Genomic DNA, 16,274 nt, shown 5'->3' with positions numbered 1-16,274 from the left:
CAAATGATCAGAATTCTACAAACAAAAGTAAAAAATACTTTCATTTGTAATTAAAAGCTTGAATGTTATGGACCAGAATAATAATAATAATTCCAGTTACCCCATGTTTACCGATACACAAAGAGGGTTCAGGCTTCTGGTGGTGAAAGGAACAACAACCAAATGGCTTTGGCTGCTGAGCAGGGAGGTGGTGGCTGCTTAGGAAAGACCTTGTGTTAGGCCAGGGCTGCAGGATCGAGGCAGAACAGGAGAGGTTTGCCATGAAATGGCAAAAAAAAAAAAATGCTGGCTTGAAATGTGTTCTCAGGGGTTGGTGGGGGAAAGGTCTGGAAGGGAAGGGTTGTGCTGAACAGAATTTTAGCTTGTTGAAAGTGGGGGTGTTGTGATTTCCTTTCCCCTCTTACCCCATGATCTCACTTTTGTGGGAGCTGATTCTTGAGAGGAAAAAAAATGCCAGGCTCACTAAGGTGATTCAGTCCATTGATGAAGCAGTTGTGGGCATAATGAAGCACCTCTGGGCTGAGCTGAAATCTTCACCTAAGTGGGTAAAAAGCCATCTTGTTGAGAATTCTGCTTGAGCAAGAACACCCCAAAGGCTTAAATCTCTGGAGTCACACTTCTTTGAAGGAATAAAAATTACCTTCTCCTCTTCAGGGAGAGGAGCTGCGTGTCAGTCCTCAATACTCTGGTTCAAGATCAAGCTGCAGTTGTGCTGCATCTGCTTCTTCTGTAGCTGGAGGCTTTTCTGAATTGGTTTTGGGTTTTTGTGTTGGTTTTTTTTTCTCTCTAGACTTAAGCAGAAAGGCATGTTAAATGCTTTTTATGACTCTCCAGCTATAAACTGCAGGCATCTGACATTAAACCAAATGGAGACGCAGGGGAAGTGGGTTTTAGGAAATAATCCCTATAAAAGCAAAAGCTGAGGCATGTGGAGCTGGAGTGACTGCAAAGTTCCTTGACTTTCCAGCCAGTGCCAAGGAAACAAGGAGACTTCATCTCGCTGGGTACCAGCCAAGATCCAGAGGAGTTCAGAGCGAGGCAGCGTGCAGCCTGCTTGCAGAGGGAGCCTGAGCCCAAGGCTGCCTGCATGTGGTTCCACAGGAAGGGAATTTCCACTCAAGTTTTGTTTTTTATTTACACTAGTGCAAAGTGTGCCAGATGAAATGATGATCTTTTGGGTGAAGATGAGGCTGAGTCCTGCTGCATAAACACAGCATCCCGACTTGATTTTAACCTTGCTGTTGGCTTCTCATAATAATAATAATAATAATAATAAATAAAGTGACATCATTCAGGGGGCCAAGCTCTTCTTTTTTTTTTTCTCTCTGAACTGCTGCTTCTGCCTTCGGTATCGCTGGTCTCTGTGTAGGATAATCTCCTCCTTCCTGTGTGAATTAGGAGGAGCAGCAGCAGCAGAGGGGCCCCTAGACCATCCCGACTCCAAACAAAACACCAGTGCAAATAACCCTCTCTTCCCTCCCCTAACCCTGTTTTCTCTTCACTGCTACAGAACAAATGTTTTCCTCTTGGAGAGGGTTGGAATAACCAGTCCCTGTGCAGAAGGGAAGTTAGGCCACCAAAAAGCCATTTCCAGGATAGTTACCTGGGGAAGGTAAGAGTGTTGTTTTACCAGGACCCGGATCCATTTCATGTCCCAGCCTTTCATTCTCAGCTGGTTTTTTTTCCATCTTGCACAAAGTGATGAGATCCAATGTTCTGTTTTCCTTCAGTTTTTGCTTCCTCGCTTCAATTTAAGGTGTTGTGGACAATATGGACACAATATTTGAGGACAATACCTTTGAATCAAGGTATTTCCAAAGGCAGCCAAAGTAAAACCTCAGAAAGGTGAAAGGGGGAGAGGAATTTTCCAGGTTCTTTTCGATTTGTTCTGCAGCAATTGATTGTAAATGGTTGCTGGCTTGCTGGAGGGGAAAAGAGAATTCCTGTAGTAGGCAAGGCTGCAGTGGGCACAGGGTTTTCTGGATTTCTTCCCCATTTCTTTGTTGAAAAGTGTTCTTTGATGCTGTAGGCTCACAAACAAGAGCTCTGCTCCACCTCGGAGCTGGCTGCGTTTCAGCAGCAGTGGGTGTTATGAAATTCCTGCATTTTTAATACTGATGTATATGCTGCTTTCTATCAAAAAAAAAAGATCTGGCTGTTGGCTGAAGTTGTTAAGAGCTGTGTTGTCGTTTTTTTGTTGTACTAGAGGGAGTGTTCTCCTCACTGAGGGGTTTGGGAATCTCTGGGCCAGTTGAGACTTGGGAAGTATTAATTTGAGCAACTGGTTCTCTGTGGAGATCTGCTGGGGAGGAGATGATGACATGATTCCTTGCAGAAGGTTTTTAACATTCCTGGGATTCCAGGAGAGGGGTCCTCAGAAAAAAAACAACCCAAAAAACCTCTTCAGATTGTCATCCACAGTCACAGCTATGAGGCTTAAAGAAAAATATTGGCTTTAGGCTTGTTTGAAAATGCCAAATCTATTAAAACAATTAACTTGACTTAGAAAAATAGAAGTGGAATAAAGAGGAGGTGAATATCTGTTGTCTTTGGAAATGTTTCTCTGCTGGGCACCAGAATGTGATCAGATCTGGTGGCTGCATCAGGATCAGGTTCCTCAATGACTTTCCTGCTTGGAGGGGGGAACAAAGCTGCACAACATCCTGAACTGGTGGAAATGGGGGAAAAAGGTCACAGATTGAAGGGGAAAGGGGGAGGCAGAGGGTCTGGGTGTGATGGGTATTTGGTCTCCTTGGTCTTGATGGTGTTCAGCATCCGATACTCAATCCCAGAAGTCTCATTGTTGGTTGTTGGAAGATATCTGAGCTTTAAGAAATCACAATACAGCTGCAAAAGCTGATGTGAGGTTTTCAGGTGTGATGGGTTTTTAGTTTTACAAGTAGTACCTTGAAAATGTGTGTTGGGCTCAAACTCATGCGTAGTTCTGATAGTTTAGTATGTCTAGAGATGAATTAAATGGCTCTTGGTTCTTTCCAATATTCCCCCAAACGTGAAAACAAACAGACTCACAAACTTTTGTTATGCAGAGAAGTGAAGTTAAGGGGTTTTTTTCCAGACAAAGGGCCTAGAAAAATTGCTGTTATTAAGGTGAGGACTTACTGGAAACACTCTCTCACCTCCATATGCAAGCAGATGCTGTCTGCAAGAGGATTTCATGATTCCTGGAGGATTTCATGATCCCTGGCCTGATCCAGTTTGACATTTCTTGTATCCCCCCCCCCTCCGCTTTATCCTGATTCTGAGGTGTGTGTGGAATGAGTTGCAAAAGTTCTTCTGACCCTTTGTCAGCACTGGGTGCTCCCAACTGGCTGGGTCTGTCTGACGTGGTGTGGTGCTGAGCTATTGTGATGGACTGTTGACACTTCAGTTGAAACCAGTTACACTGGGCTGTTTTCCTGCTCTCTCTGGGTGTTTCTTTATGAAACTGTCACTTCTAAAACACTTGCCAAAAGTGCCAGTTTGAAACCTGAAAGGAATGGGTAAATCAGAAGTATTTTTAGACTGTTGCCATCCCCAAATGACCAGCTGCAGTGTTGTCTTTGGTCTTAAATTAATAATGTAATTAAAAAGGATAACGAAGCCTCATGGGAAGGTGGAGGATCTGCCCTGGGTCACTTCAGGAAGATGCTTCAGATCTGAAATAACTTCTTGTAACTATATTATTGCTGTGAATCTTGTCTAGTTGCAGTAAAGACTTTCTGTGCTAGGACTGGATTTCTTGGTTGTTCTTTGCTGTGAGAAAGGAAGTTTGCTAAAATACAGATAACACTCTTTTTTCTTCTTTTTCTCAAGACTCGGGGATATCCCTTAGTGCAGCTCTGCTAAAATCTTGTGAAAGGTCCCTGTGGTTTGGTTTGTGGCATCAGCAGTCTGAAGGAGCAAGTGGTGGCAACGATGGGTTCTTGGGAAGGTTTTTGTAGCTCTTGGGAGTTTTCTGGCACAATTTTGCCCTTTGGAGGCTGTAGGATGTAGGGGTAGAACTTAAAGAGCCTGGTGGAATTTGTTTTGTTTTTTTGGGGGAGGTTTTTTGGGGTGGGGGTTTTTGGGGGTGGTTTTTTTTTGGGTTTTGGGGTTTTTTTTTGGTGCTCCTCTACTATCTCAGCCTGTCCTATTCATCCATCTTTTCTTCTCCCCCGTGTCACTACTGCTCTGTTTCCATTTATTGCCTGCCCTGCTCTGTTAATGTGTCCTGGGATCTTTAGCCTCTATCTCTTTCCCCTTTGTGTCAGGTTCTCTTTGTAAATCTCCTGCCTATTTTACATGACATTTACTCTGCCAAACCCTCCGGTGGATCTGACTGGCAGCAGATTAAGGGTTGTGTTTGGTGATAACATTGTTCCTTGAGGAACAGATGATGGTAGGAGGAGGGTGGGAGAATTAGGGGATTGGAGTGGAATGGGAGTTGTTGGGGCCTTTGCAAGAGTGTAAATCAAAATGAATGGATGCTGCAAACTTGGTGATTTTATTTTTCATTCATTAATTTATAGAGCTATGACTTGTTGGCACTGAGCCTGCTGGGTTTTGTGCAGTAATTAGCAGGTTAAATAATCTCTGATGTCTCAAGGACTAGTTAGACTGACATGTCAGAAATGTGAGCTCTTTTCTAGCAGGGACACAGACTTTTAGCAAGCTCTACAGCAAGACAATCCTTTCCAGTCTTGTGCCTCAGTTTCCCTTGTGTCTCAGGATGTTTTCTCCCTGCTTTTTTTTTTTTTTTTTACCCATTTCAAGGTTTCTTGTGTTGCACCAGACAAGTGTGGCTGGTGGAGTGGATTTGGGGGGCTGGATCCTGACCTGACAGTCTGTTTGAGATGTGGGTGTTGTAGTTGTAAGCTAAGAAAACAGCTTTGTGGTGCCAAGGTAAGACAGCTCCTATGTGATGGGATCTCACTTGGTCATTTGGAGGAAGATCTGCTCTCCTGCAGTGTGGGGTGAAGGTTCTGGGGCAGCAGGTGAACCCCTCACCATGGGGTTGAAACGGTGTGGTGGGAACATTGGGATCAGAGGGTGCCAGTTCCCAGAGAGCAACACCTCACTGGCAGGAATGGTTTAGGAGGGTGATGCTGGCAGATCAGAGATAACATGTTCCAGTCAGAACCGGAGCTGTTTGGAAAAGTGGCTTTGGGCCTCCATGTAGACAGCAAAGACTCGGGTTACAGCTCCTTAGGTCTCCTGGAAGGACCCGCCTAGGGGAGGACCCAAGGAGGGACGGGCTCATTGGAGCTCTTGCAAACTTGCCTCCCAGGAGCCAGTGTTTTAGAGCTGCCCGTGATGGACTCCGGGGCTGTAATGTTTGGCTGAAACTTTCCTGGGAGGCACTTGGCTGTTTTGTTTGGGTTTTTTTTTTTAAATTTTTATTTTTATTTTCCTTGCTTGGAAAGCACCTCTGCCCTCCAGAGATGGAGATCTCCTTGCTGCACAGCTGCCCTGGTTTCCTTTGGTGGGGAGACCAATGCTAAATGTCAAGGTTTGGATGCGGTGGTTCTGTTTTCAGGTAAGAACTTTATTCTTTGGAGTAAAAGCTTCGTGATAGTACAAACTTGTCCTGTTTAGGGCTTAAAAATAGAGCAGTGGTTTAGTTGTTTGCAGTGGACATGGGTAAAACAGGTTGGTTTGAGCCTTTATAGATCCCATTGTTCTGTCTTGATTGTGGTTATTAGTGGGATTATAAATCCAGCCATTCATCTCTTTCACCTCCACACTACACTGGCTGCGGGGTTTGTTCACCAGTGTTGAATGTCTTCCCAAATCTTCAAGGAGCTGACGAGCATTTTCCACTTTGGCAAGCAAGAGGAAATGGAGAAGGGAGGACACTTACACCTTTACTTGCTGTGTGTAAAAAGGATTTTGACCTTCCCGTGAACCTGGGGCAGTAATTAACTGATTAAGGAGGGAGATGGTGATTGATTATGAGGAGAAAAAACTTTCCTGCATTCATTTTTTTTTTTTGTGGTGGTTCCTACCAAAACTGCAAACTGTTCTCGGGTTTTATGGGGGGAGAGACTTGAGCAGAGTTTGAAGTAGTGTGATTAGAGTCTGTGTTTGCTTATTGCTCAAGGAAAGGAGCCCTTGGATTGTTGCAGCACGGAACTAGAGTCTTGTTTTACCAAGTAAACAATGCTGGTAAAGGGGGAAAAAACCATCTTGTAAGATCCTGCTGAGGAGTGTAAGGCCATGGAAAGGGGGTTGCTTGGACACTGAACAATAGATTCATCCAGCTCCTTTGTGCATCATGGCACCAGCCTGACTTTCTCTCTGCTTGCTGCTGTGGGTGTTTTCTCTTCCTCCTCCCTCCAGCACTGCCTGTTAAATTTTGATTTGTGGGATTGTCTGCCCTTGATGCCAAACTCCAAGGTCATTTTTTCTAATTGCAGGGTAGCAGTGAAGTGGCACATGAGCTCTTAGGACCAGTCACAAGTATTTAAACCTGTCAGTCCCTCCTGAACCCCGCCCCAGCTCATGGTATCACACTGATTTACTTTGTCACCATATTTTGGAAGGGATTTTGCAACTCTCCAAACTTTTTCCTGAGTTTTAACCGGGTTTTCCCTAAAGAAACATTTCAGATTTTATTCAGTAGGATTAATGCTGAGGGGTTGTTTCTCTAGATTTGAGTATGACACGTGCAGAACACAGCTCCTTTGTGAGTTTACACAGCTCCCCCAGTAAACATGCCATGGAACCAATACTTATATGATACTTGGGGGGAAAAAAAAGTTCACAATTTGTCAGGACGAAGTTTATGGGGCCTCATAGCTATGAAATCTTGAATATTGGCAACAAAATAAGATTAGTCTTTGTAATTTAGTGGGTTTTTTTAAATCTAGTCTTTCCTGGATTTAATTTGACCTGGTGTCAGCTCAAAAATGACAAAGAATAAGACCTGGATCCATCAACACGTTATTTCACTGGGGTATTTTAATGTTTCTTTAAAATTAGAAGTGTAGTGTGAGCTGTCTTGGTGTCACATAGTGCACAAGCAAGTTTCTGTTCCATTGTGATCTTTGTTGCATCAGATAAATTTAATTAAAAAAAAAAAAACCAACCAAATTTTAATAAAGTTTTATAATTGTGAGGGGAACTACATGCTGCTTCCTTAGTGAAAATGTGAATGGGGTTAAAGAGCATTTGAAACCTGCTTGTTGATGTGGCTGGAGAGTGTGTGGGGTGCTCCAAACTGATACCACTTGAGTTTTTTCTCCTTCTCTCCTTTCTTCCCTGGGCATTCACATGTGTAATGTTAAAAAAAGGTGAAATGAATGTAACCTAAATCCAGCAGCCATTTCCTTTTTGATTTGGGATTCAAACTTTCAATAATGTTTAGAGGAAATTCTTCTGCAAAAATACTGGCCTAGCCTTGGATTTGGTGCCTCCCCCAGATATACCCAATGCTGGTGGTCACCTACCTGCCTGTGATTCACAGTGGTTGTGTTCATCCTGGTTTTTAGACCTTCCTCCTTTCCTTGTTCATCCATCACTTTCTGCTGTTCAACACAAAATACCTGCCAGGTCACCACACAGCATCTCTGCAGAACCCACTTGGTTACTTTCATCCTCTCACACAACTCCTTGAACAGCTTCTAGAGATCTACAAACATCCCATGACCTGAAAAGAGAGGAGAGATGGATTTACTACATAGTACCAACCCATGACTCCATCTCCTGGGGCAGGTTGATTTCTTTTCTGCCTCCTTTTCCTTTTTATTTTCTTTTTTCCCCCCACTAATATTTATAAAAATAATATTTTGCTACTCAGCAGATTTTACAACTCAACTTATTCACTTTATATCTTTCTTGCCTCTTGATAAAGACAGCCATGTGCTGAAACAGGCTGATGCAGAACCCATTAGGCAGCAGAGATCAAAAGTTCAGCTGCAGATACAATAGGGTTTCCTGGCTCAACCATCTTGTTTGCACAGGTAGAGGTGGGTGTGGTGCAGGTGATAATAAGCTTTGCTGCTGATCTCACCTCCTTGTTGCTAGCAGCAGCCTTTGCTGTTATGCTCAGAGCTCCTGCTTGAAGTGTCCTTGGAAAACAAGAGCAGTCCTGGAAAAACTCTGCTACCTAGAGAGTAGAGGAACATGCAGTTAATGAGGGCTCCTGAGCTGTGTTTTGGTTTCAGGGGTGATCAAAGGGAATTTGGAGTCAGGCACTTGAGGTTTTCTCCCTGTTTGAAGAGGAGAGTGTTCTTACTGTGTGGTCTGTATTAAACTTTCTCTAAAATGAGGATGATGGTTGAGCTCATGAGAGGACAGGGAGAAGAACCAGTGACTTCATGTGCAGAACACACTGGGGGGGAAAAGGGAAAAACTCTGTCATTTATTCAGCACCTCAATGCTGCAAGGAAGGAAGGAAGGAGGTTCCAAACTGGGTTGGCTCATCCCAGCAGGGACTGCAGCCAGCCCTGACTGGAGATTTCCAAGCTCCTGGTTAAGGAAGGAACATGAACATCTGCTGTGGGGTGTAATGATTGAGCTGCTGCTTATCCCTTGGGTTTGTTTATCGTGCTGGGGTGGTTTTTTTTTTATCATTTTTTATTTTTTTTAATGGATAAGTTACACCAGTGTCAGTGACAAAGTTTAAATTCTGACCCTGTAAAGTAAAACAGCTTTTAATTTAACCTGCTGCTTTGTGTTTGGCTGTCCACAGGACAGGAAGTTAGATGACCAGAAGTAGATGGACTTTGAAAATTAAGTCTTTACGATCCAGATAAATGACTTGTCTGATGTTCCCAGCAATGACCAGTGTGTCATGTGAAAAAGTCCTTCTTGAGACTTAAACCATCTTTTCCCTTCAAGTTTTTTTCCACTGAATTCAAGGAGTTTTGAATTGCAACCTTATTCCAAACCTGGAAGAAGGGAATTGCTTTCCTTGTTGCACTGGTGACTTCCTAGGTGGTTATTTTGAAGCTGAGAACTCTGGCTGCTGTCCAACAGATTGTTGTGTAGCTTCTAAAACTGCTGCAGAGGCTTCCAGATGATCCAGCTCTTCCAGAGATCCAGCCTCATGGTTCTATGTGCTGACTTGTTGCTGACTTCTCGCTACCTTTTACTTTTCAGTGCTGAGGAGTTTAGTTTCTGCCCAGCTTTGTGTTTTTTTAGCAAAGTTTGGGAAGTAATCACCTGGATGACTTCAGGATTGGCAAGCACAGAGCAATGTTTGGAAGGAGCTGAGCATTAGTTTAGCCTTGAAGCAATAAAACTATGTAGGAAAGATGAGAGATGTGAGCTCACTGAAGCAGAAGCAGAAGTCCTGGGGACTCTGCAACAGCTGCAGAGGCTCAGTGTCTTCACCAGAGTGTTGTTTAGTGATTGACTGATGATAAACCCTCTCTGCTGCTGTTTTGTTTTTACATTTCTGAAGTAAGACATCTGGGACAACAAAAATAGTTTTGTCTGTCATCCCCATGAAACTGCGTGGGCCAGACTGGGAGAATCTCTTATCAGATCTGGCAAACCTTATCTCCTCCCATGAAAAACCTCATCATCTCCTCCTGTGAACGTTCAAGGTTTTGTTGCATCCTCAACACGGGCTTTGAGGACAGATGAGGACTCAGCTTGTGAGATGTGTAGCTCTGCCTTGAGCACAGCAGCAGTTTTCTGTTGCTCGTGTGGTTGTTTCTGTGTGTTTGAAGCTCCTCCTCATCTCCATCTGCTTCATGGAGATCTCCTCAGCTTCTAATAGTTGTGTTTGTGTGTGTGTGGGCACAAGAAGCTAACGATGCTCTCGTCCCTCTTTAGGACAGCAGCGATGAAGCACTGTTTTTACAATGAGACCGTGGGTTTCTTCTACAACAACAGCCGCAAAGAGTTGACCACGTATTGGAGGACGAAAGATGTCCTGGTGGTTGCCCTGGGTTTGACAGTGAGTGTCATTGTGCTCCTGACCAACCTGTTGGTCATCACCGCCATCATCATCAACCGGCGTTTTCATTACCCCATCTACTACCTGCTGGGGAATTTGGCAGCCGCCGACCTCTTCGCCGGCATCGCGTACATGTTCCTCATGTTCCACACGGGGCCCAGGACAGCAGAGCTTTCCCTGAAGACTTGGTTCATCCGACAGAGTCTTCTGGATACCAGTTTGACAGCTTCTGTGGTGAACCTGTTGGCGATCGCTGTCGAAAGGCACCAGACTGTTTTCACGATGCAGTTACACAGCAAAATGTCCAACCAGCGTGTGATGATCCTCATCTTCTGTATCTGGGTGACAGCTCTGCTCCTGGGGCTCATCCCATCCTATGGCTGGCACTGCCTCTGTGCCTTGGAGAAGTGTTCCAGCATGGCACCACTCTACAGCAGGAGCTACCTGACCTTCTGGGCTATCTCCAACCTGGTCATCTTCCTGATCATGGTGGTTGTGTACACACACATCTTCATTTATGTCAAAAGGAAGATGACACGGATGTCCAAGCACACTAGCTTCCACCCTCGCTACAAGGAGACCATGATCAGCCTCGTTAAGACGGTCACTATTATTCTAAGTAAGTTCATTTGCTGTAGTCAAGTCTAAATGATGCTTTGATCCTCCATCCTGGGTTGTGTGGGGTTGGTGAGGTGATCATGGTTTGGACAACAGGGAGGATTGGGAAGTTGATGTTCTACTTCCTTCTGAAGAAGATACCAGGGTGATGGTCTGGTTTGTCTGCTGAGGAACTCAATGGTTTCAGGACTCTGCATGAATTCTGTGTGAGTTGTCACAGGAGCAACCTGGTAGACAGAGGGGAGGACAAGCTTCAGAACTGCTTCCCTTCTGACACAGCTGCTCCTCTGGTTAGCAGAGACAAGAGGAACTGTTGTAGAGAGACAGAAGGTCTAATAACTCCCTGAAAGGAGGGTGGAGAGAGGTGGGGGTGGGTCTGTTCAACCAAGGAACAAGGGACAGGACAAGAGGAAATGGGCTCCAGTTGTGGCCAGGGCAGGTGAGATGGGATGTGAGGGAGAATTTCTTTGCTGAAAGGGTTCTGAGGCATTGGAAGGGGTTGCCCAGGGCAGTGGGGGAGTCCCCATCCCTGGAGATGTTCAAAAACCATGTAGACCTGACACTTGAGGACATGGTTTAGTGGGACATGGTGGTGTTGGGTTGATGGTTGGACTTGATGATCTTGGAGATCTTTTCCAACCTTCCCATCCCTGGAGGGATTGAAGAGTCGTGTAGACACAGTGCTGAGGGACATGGTTGACTTATCAGTGTTGGTTTCATGGTTGGACTCAATGATCTTCAAGATCTTTTCCAATCCAGGTGATTCTGGGATTCTGTGATGTGGCTGCTGTAAGTGCAGGTGCTTTGGGCACAGCAGCAGCTCTTTTATGTGCTCAACCCAAATGTGCTTCCTCCACAGAAGAGGAGTGTGGAGTTAGGAGCTATAATCAGGCCTTAATTGAGAAGCAGCTCTTGGTGCATCCTTTATTAAAAGATGGAGAGAGAGGTTTGGGGCAGATATTAGAAGGTGATGGGGAAAGAGAGAGTGAATTGCATCCAAATTCCTCACTATTTACTGGAACAAAGTGCTGAATTCTGTTCAGATTTTTTTTTAACAGCTCAGTACTGAGTTTCAATCTGCTCTGGTAAATCTATCCCTGGAAACCCTTTAACTCTTCGTTTGAGCTGCTCTCTGTGAGCACAGGATCTCCAGCTGAGTGCTAACTGCCTGTCAGTCTGTCTGCATCTGCTGTCTGTAGTGCAGCTCAGTAACTGGAAGTGGTTGGTGCTCAGGCTCTGCTTTTCCAGGGTATTTATTCAAATATGTGATGTTCTACCCATCTAACAGCAGAGCTGGTGCAGGTATTGTCCTTTCAGCAGCTCATCACAGCACGTTGCCTTAAATCTGCTTTTTTTACCTCAAGTTTTAATGGTCTAACAACCTTTTTTTTTTTTTTTTAAAGTGAAATAAATCAATGTGTTCCAATCTTCCCCAACCCAGCTCGACTCTGGGTTTACGGTCACAACCTCTTGCTTGCAAATCTTTCCTGATAAGAGTAGAATTTGCTCTGTCAGGAAAACCTTGTAGCTGCAAACAAAGACCTACTCCCTGGTGAACTCATGCTGGCAGCGTGGGGCTCAGCAGGAGAGAGGAGGAGTGTGGAAGGGGGGGCTGGCAGGCTGCTTGGTGTGTCCCTGCTTAGGGGCACGCCGGCTTGGCGGGTCCTGTTGTAACTTGTGAGCATCGAAACTGGAGGGTTTTTTTGCCTGTTCCTGCTTTTCCTGTGATGTCTTCTTCCCTACCCTCACTATCTCTTAATCTCATGTGCAGCTGGGAGTTCATTATTGCCTTGGAGCTGAGGAGATGCAGCACAGAGGGTCAGCAAGGCTACAAAATTATTTACTTCATGTATTTTGCACAAAGAATATTTTCTCTGTATTTTCTCCAGAGTAGAGAGAAAAGTTTTGTTCCTTTTTTCCTTCCCAAGCAGTATTGGAGGGTCACCCTGTGGTATCAGCAGAGCTGCTCAACATCATGGGACTTCACAACATCAATTGGAAGAGGGTTGACAGGATGGGGATGCTGGTGAAGAAGGATAAAGCAATTAGTGCTTGCTGCATCACCTCATTTTAGGAGATCAGTTTCTTCTCGGTGTCTGTCTGCCTCTGTCTTCTGCCTTGAGTGAGGACAAAGCTCGGGTCAGAGGAGGCTCAGAAGAGCTGCTGTGGTTTCAGAGGGAATGAGGAGTGGTGTCTGAGGATTGACAGGAGTGGGGAGGAGGAACCTAATGTGGAAAGCTGAGGGGAAAATGAGGACTTGATCAGACCTCGGGGACTCTTGTAACCCAAGAGTCTTTCACTTTCTCCACGGGGCAGTGTTGGAGAGAAGCCACAGTCCCTTGCATGGGAGAGAATTGCTCAACTCGAGGAAAATACCTTTCTGGTTGGACTTGGGGTACAGCAAGTTGCAACTGCAGAGGGTTTTTTTTTCCCTCCTTGTGAAAAAACCCTGGTGTAATTCCTTCTCCACCCTCGTTCCTCAGCCTTCTGCAAACTTGGACTCTGCACAGAGGAATACTTTGCGCCTGATGCATCAGAGGGTGTAGCCGCTGGTGAGCGCGCGAGCGAGGGCGCGGTAGGAGCTGTCTGTGTGTTACCACTTCATTGCGAGGGGAAGGAAGCCACGAGTGATCATCCTGCAGGTCCTGGATGTTAAGAACAGGTTTAAGAGGTGACCTGGAAACCAATAATAAGTACCAAAGTACATTTGGAAACTAGTAGCAAAGTTTCCCACAGATGAAGATGATGAGTTGAGTGACACAGATGTGTGGTGACGACCGAAGCACAGGGCAGAGTCTGACTGTGCTGTGTTAGATTTTACTAAGAGTTCAGGTTTCTTTCTCAATAACTTCCATGAAGGAGCAAGGAAATCAGTTGGATTTGCAGGAAAAGGCCCCAGATTTGTTAGGTACCTACTTGTTAAGTACTTCTTTTTGTTTTTCTCCTCTCACCTTTAATATTCCTCGGGCTTTACTTTGGGAGACAGTCTGTAGAGAATCTGGATTGCCTCGTGGATGCTGAAAACCTGGCTTAAAAAAGTGACATCACTAAACAAGGAGGTTCCTTTCCTGCACGTTCACTCAAGATAAAAAATATTGGACCTTCTTTTATGACAAGCAGGGACCTATTTTATCATATTGAAATTTAAAGGGGCCAAAAAGTCATGTCTGCAAGTGTGGGGAAAGCTGCCTGGCCCAGGTGTGGTGGCTGCTGTGCTGATCTCCTGGGAGCATGATTTGCTTCTAAATAAAAAGGGGTTACATGATGCAGTGGCCTGAAATCAGCAGGGAAAGCTCCCAGAAACCCAGGAGATCCCTCCCATCTGTTCCTTTGGTTTTTTTTCCACCAGTTATTTAACTCAAATTAACAGTTTTAAGTTCAGCCTCTTGTTTTTGGTGCAGCTCCTCTGGTTGTTGTAGTTCCCTGCCAGCTGGTTTTGCAGTAAAGGGTGTAGTTGTAAAGTTCTCAGCAAGTCTGTTTTCCTTCCACCCTCTCTCAGAAGACCCTGCAGGGTGCAGCTCCTGGGCTTTAAGAGACAACTTTCCATGTGACTTCCAGGAGCACTGATGGGCGAGTGCTCCATTGACGTCAGCCTTCAAATCATGATTCTAAAAAAGGGTTTTTTTAGGAGCTGCAGGCACCTCCCACTTCGTCATGCAAACCAGTAATTAGCCTTTTACCAAAGAACTTTGCAGGTGGTGGCAAGAACATGGTATCAGCCTGACTGAATCAGTGGTGGAGTCTGTTCCAGCTCAGTCCAAAAGGGGGCCAGCACATTGCTTGGCTATTTTTTTTAGAGTTGTGTGAGAGAAACTTTGGGCTACCTGAAGTGTTGGTCAGGACTCTTCTAAATTCATAAAGTTAACTAAAGCTGCTATAAATTATATGGACAGTGGAGATGATTTAGTTTTAAGATTTATCGCACTGATTCTTCCCTAAATTTATTCCCCTTTTTGGAGGAAGTGGTGTATAAATACTCTCCATTTTATCTTCACTCTGGAAATGGGATGATGGGGATGAGGGGAGGTGAGTGCAGGTACCTGGAAGTGTTGTTCTGAGTGAATGTGGTGGTGGGGAAAAGCCAATCCCTCCATTTTTAGTATTTACTGGTTGAATTCTTGATCTTCCTCCAAAACCAAAATATAGAGTGAAATGAGGTGGTTTTATCCCCTTCCAAAGGGAGACCTTCTAGTGACCTTCCAGTACCTGAAGGGGCTCCAGGAAGGCTGGGGAGGGACTTTGGACAAGGACAGGGAGTGACAGAACAAGGGGTGATGGTTATAAACTGGGAGAGGGGAGATGGAGATGAGATGTGAGGAAGAAATTCTTTGCTGTGAGGGTGGTGAGACAGTGTCCCAGGTTGGCCAGAGAAGCTGTGGCTGCTCCTCCCTGGAAGTGTTGAAGGCCAGGCTGGATGAGGCTTTGAGCAACCTGGTCTAGTGGAAGGTGTCCCTGCTGATGGCAGGAGGGGGTTGGAACTGGATGAGCTTTAAGGTCCCTTCCAACCCAAAACCATTTTGATGATTTAACTTTTTTCACAAGAGAAAACACCAGTGACTTCACTGAGCATCTTTATGGTGAGTGACAGGGCAGGGGCAGAAACCTGTTTTTTTTTTTTTCCCCTCTAACAGTGGTTTCTTCTCTCCCCAGGTGCTTTTGTCATCTGCTGGACTCCAGGACAAGTTGTGCTCCTCCTGGATGGTTTGGGCTGTAAGAGCTGCAACGTTCTAGCGGTGGAGAAATATGTCCTTTTGCTGGCAGAGATCAATTCGTTGATAAACGCTATTGTCTACTCTTACAGAGACAACGAGATGAGAAGCACCTTCCGCAGGATCCTCTGCTTTGTCTGTTATAGAAATTCCAAATACACCCCCACGGTGGTGAAATTAAACACCACAGACCGCAGAACAATTTCTCAAAACGGGCACTTTACTGTGGATTCTTCTATTTAGCTCTTGATCAGCAGCTGTTTTTGGAGGGAAAAGAGCAGAGGCTGAGAGCCACCTGCTTCTAAAGCAGCAGAGACTTTTAATGTGCTCAAGCAGAAATGTTCCTCTAGAACATTTGTCATCGAGAAAGGACAAGATGCTTTTTAAGGAACTGCTGGACGGTGCGTTTTTTAGGACAAACATACTTTTGAGTAGTTATTCTTATTAAAGACTGCTTGTTTCTAATGCAAAGTTGATTTAATTGAGCAACATCTAGACATAATTTAGGAATTTTCACGTGGTCTTTCAAAGAAGCAAAGTATTTTCATGGTCTTTCAGTATTACTGCCTTCAGAAATAATCACCCCAGTGGTTGTGTTACTCCAAAGAGCCAAAGCTCTTCAGCTTTATGTGTTGCTTCCTAAATAGCTGCTGAGTGTTTCCCCCAGAGAGTCTCATTCAGGTTTTGTTCCATCTGCTTCAGAACTTAAGATTCTTTTTTTAAGGCCTCTTCCAAGAGGAATGGGTTTGAATCGCTTCCTAAGTGCCTGTTACTGAATTTCAAAGTATTTTGGGGCTTGTGGAGGATGTTTTAGGAGCACCTAATTCTTTCCTAAAATGGAGAGAGGTGCTGTAACTAACTGCAGTGGTGTTTGTCTTCTGCTAAGTGATACCATGTGGGATTCCCAAGTCCATTGCCTATTTGGAAATGTGGAGTGAGTCATGTTCCCATTAAACCTTTTTTTTTACTCTAAAAACCCTTTGGGGACAGGTTTAGGGTTAGATTCTGAGGCAATCAGTATTTTTTGCCTTGGGTTTTAATGTGGAGTTTATACTTTAATA

The 16,274-nt window shown here is 44.7% G+C and overlaps 1 protein-coding gene across 1 annotated transcript; it reads left to right on the top strand.

Annotated features, from left to right (window-relative positions):
• Nucleotides 1–9,772: 9,772 nt before the first annotated feature.
• On the top strand, nt 9,773–15,456 carry LPAR2 (lysophosphatidic acid receptor 2). The gene is made up of 2 exons (XM_010168933.1): nt 9,773–10,505; nt 15,155–15,456. Exons 1-2 carry the CDS (start codon nt 9,773–9,775, stop codon nt 15,454–15,456), a joined length of 1,035 nt encoding a protein of 344 aa, XP_010167235.1.
• Nucleotides 15,457–16,274: the final 818 nt, after the last annotated feature.

The sequence above is a fragment of the Antrostomus carolinensis genome, unplaced genomic scaffold, assembly GCF_000700745.2.
Source record: "Antrostomus carolinensis isolate BGI_N321 unplaced genomic scaffold, ASM70074v2 scaffold13735, whole genome shotgun sequence".
Classification (NCBI taxonomy): Eukaryota; Metazoa; Chordata; class Aves; order Caprimulgiformes; family Caprimulgidae; genus Antrostomus; species Antrostomus carolinensis.
Note: the sequence above shows the minus strand (reverse complement) of the source record. Positions and strands in the feature narration are given on the sequence as shown.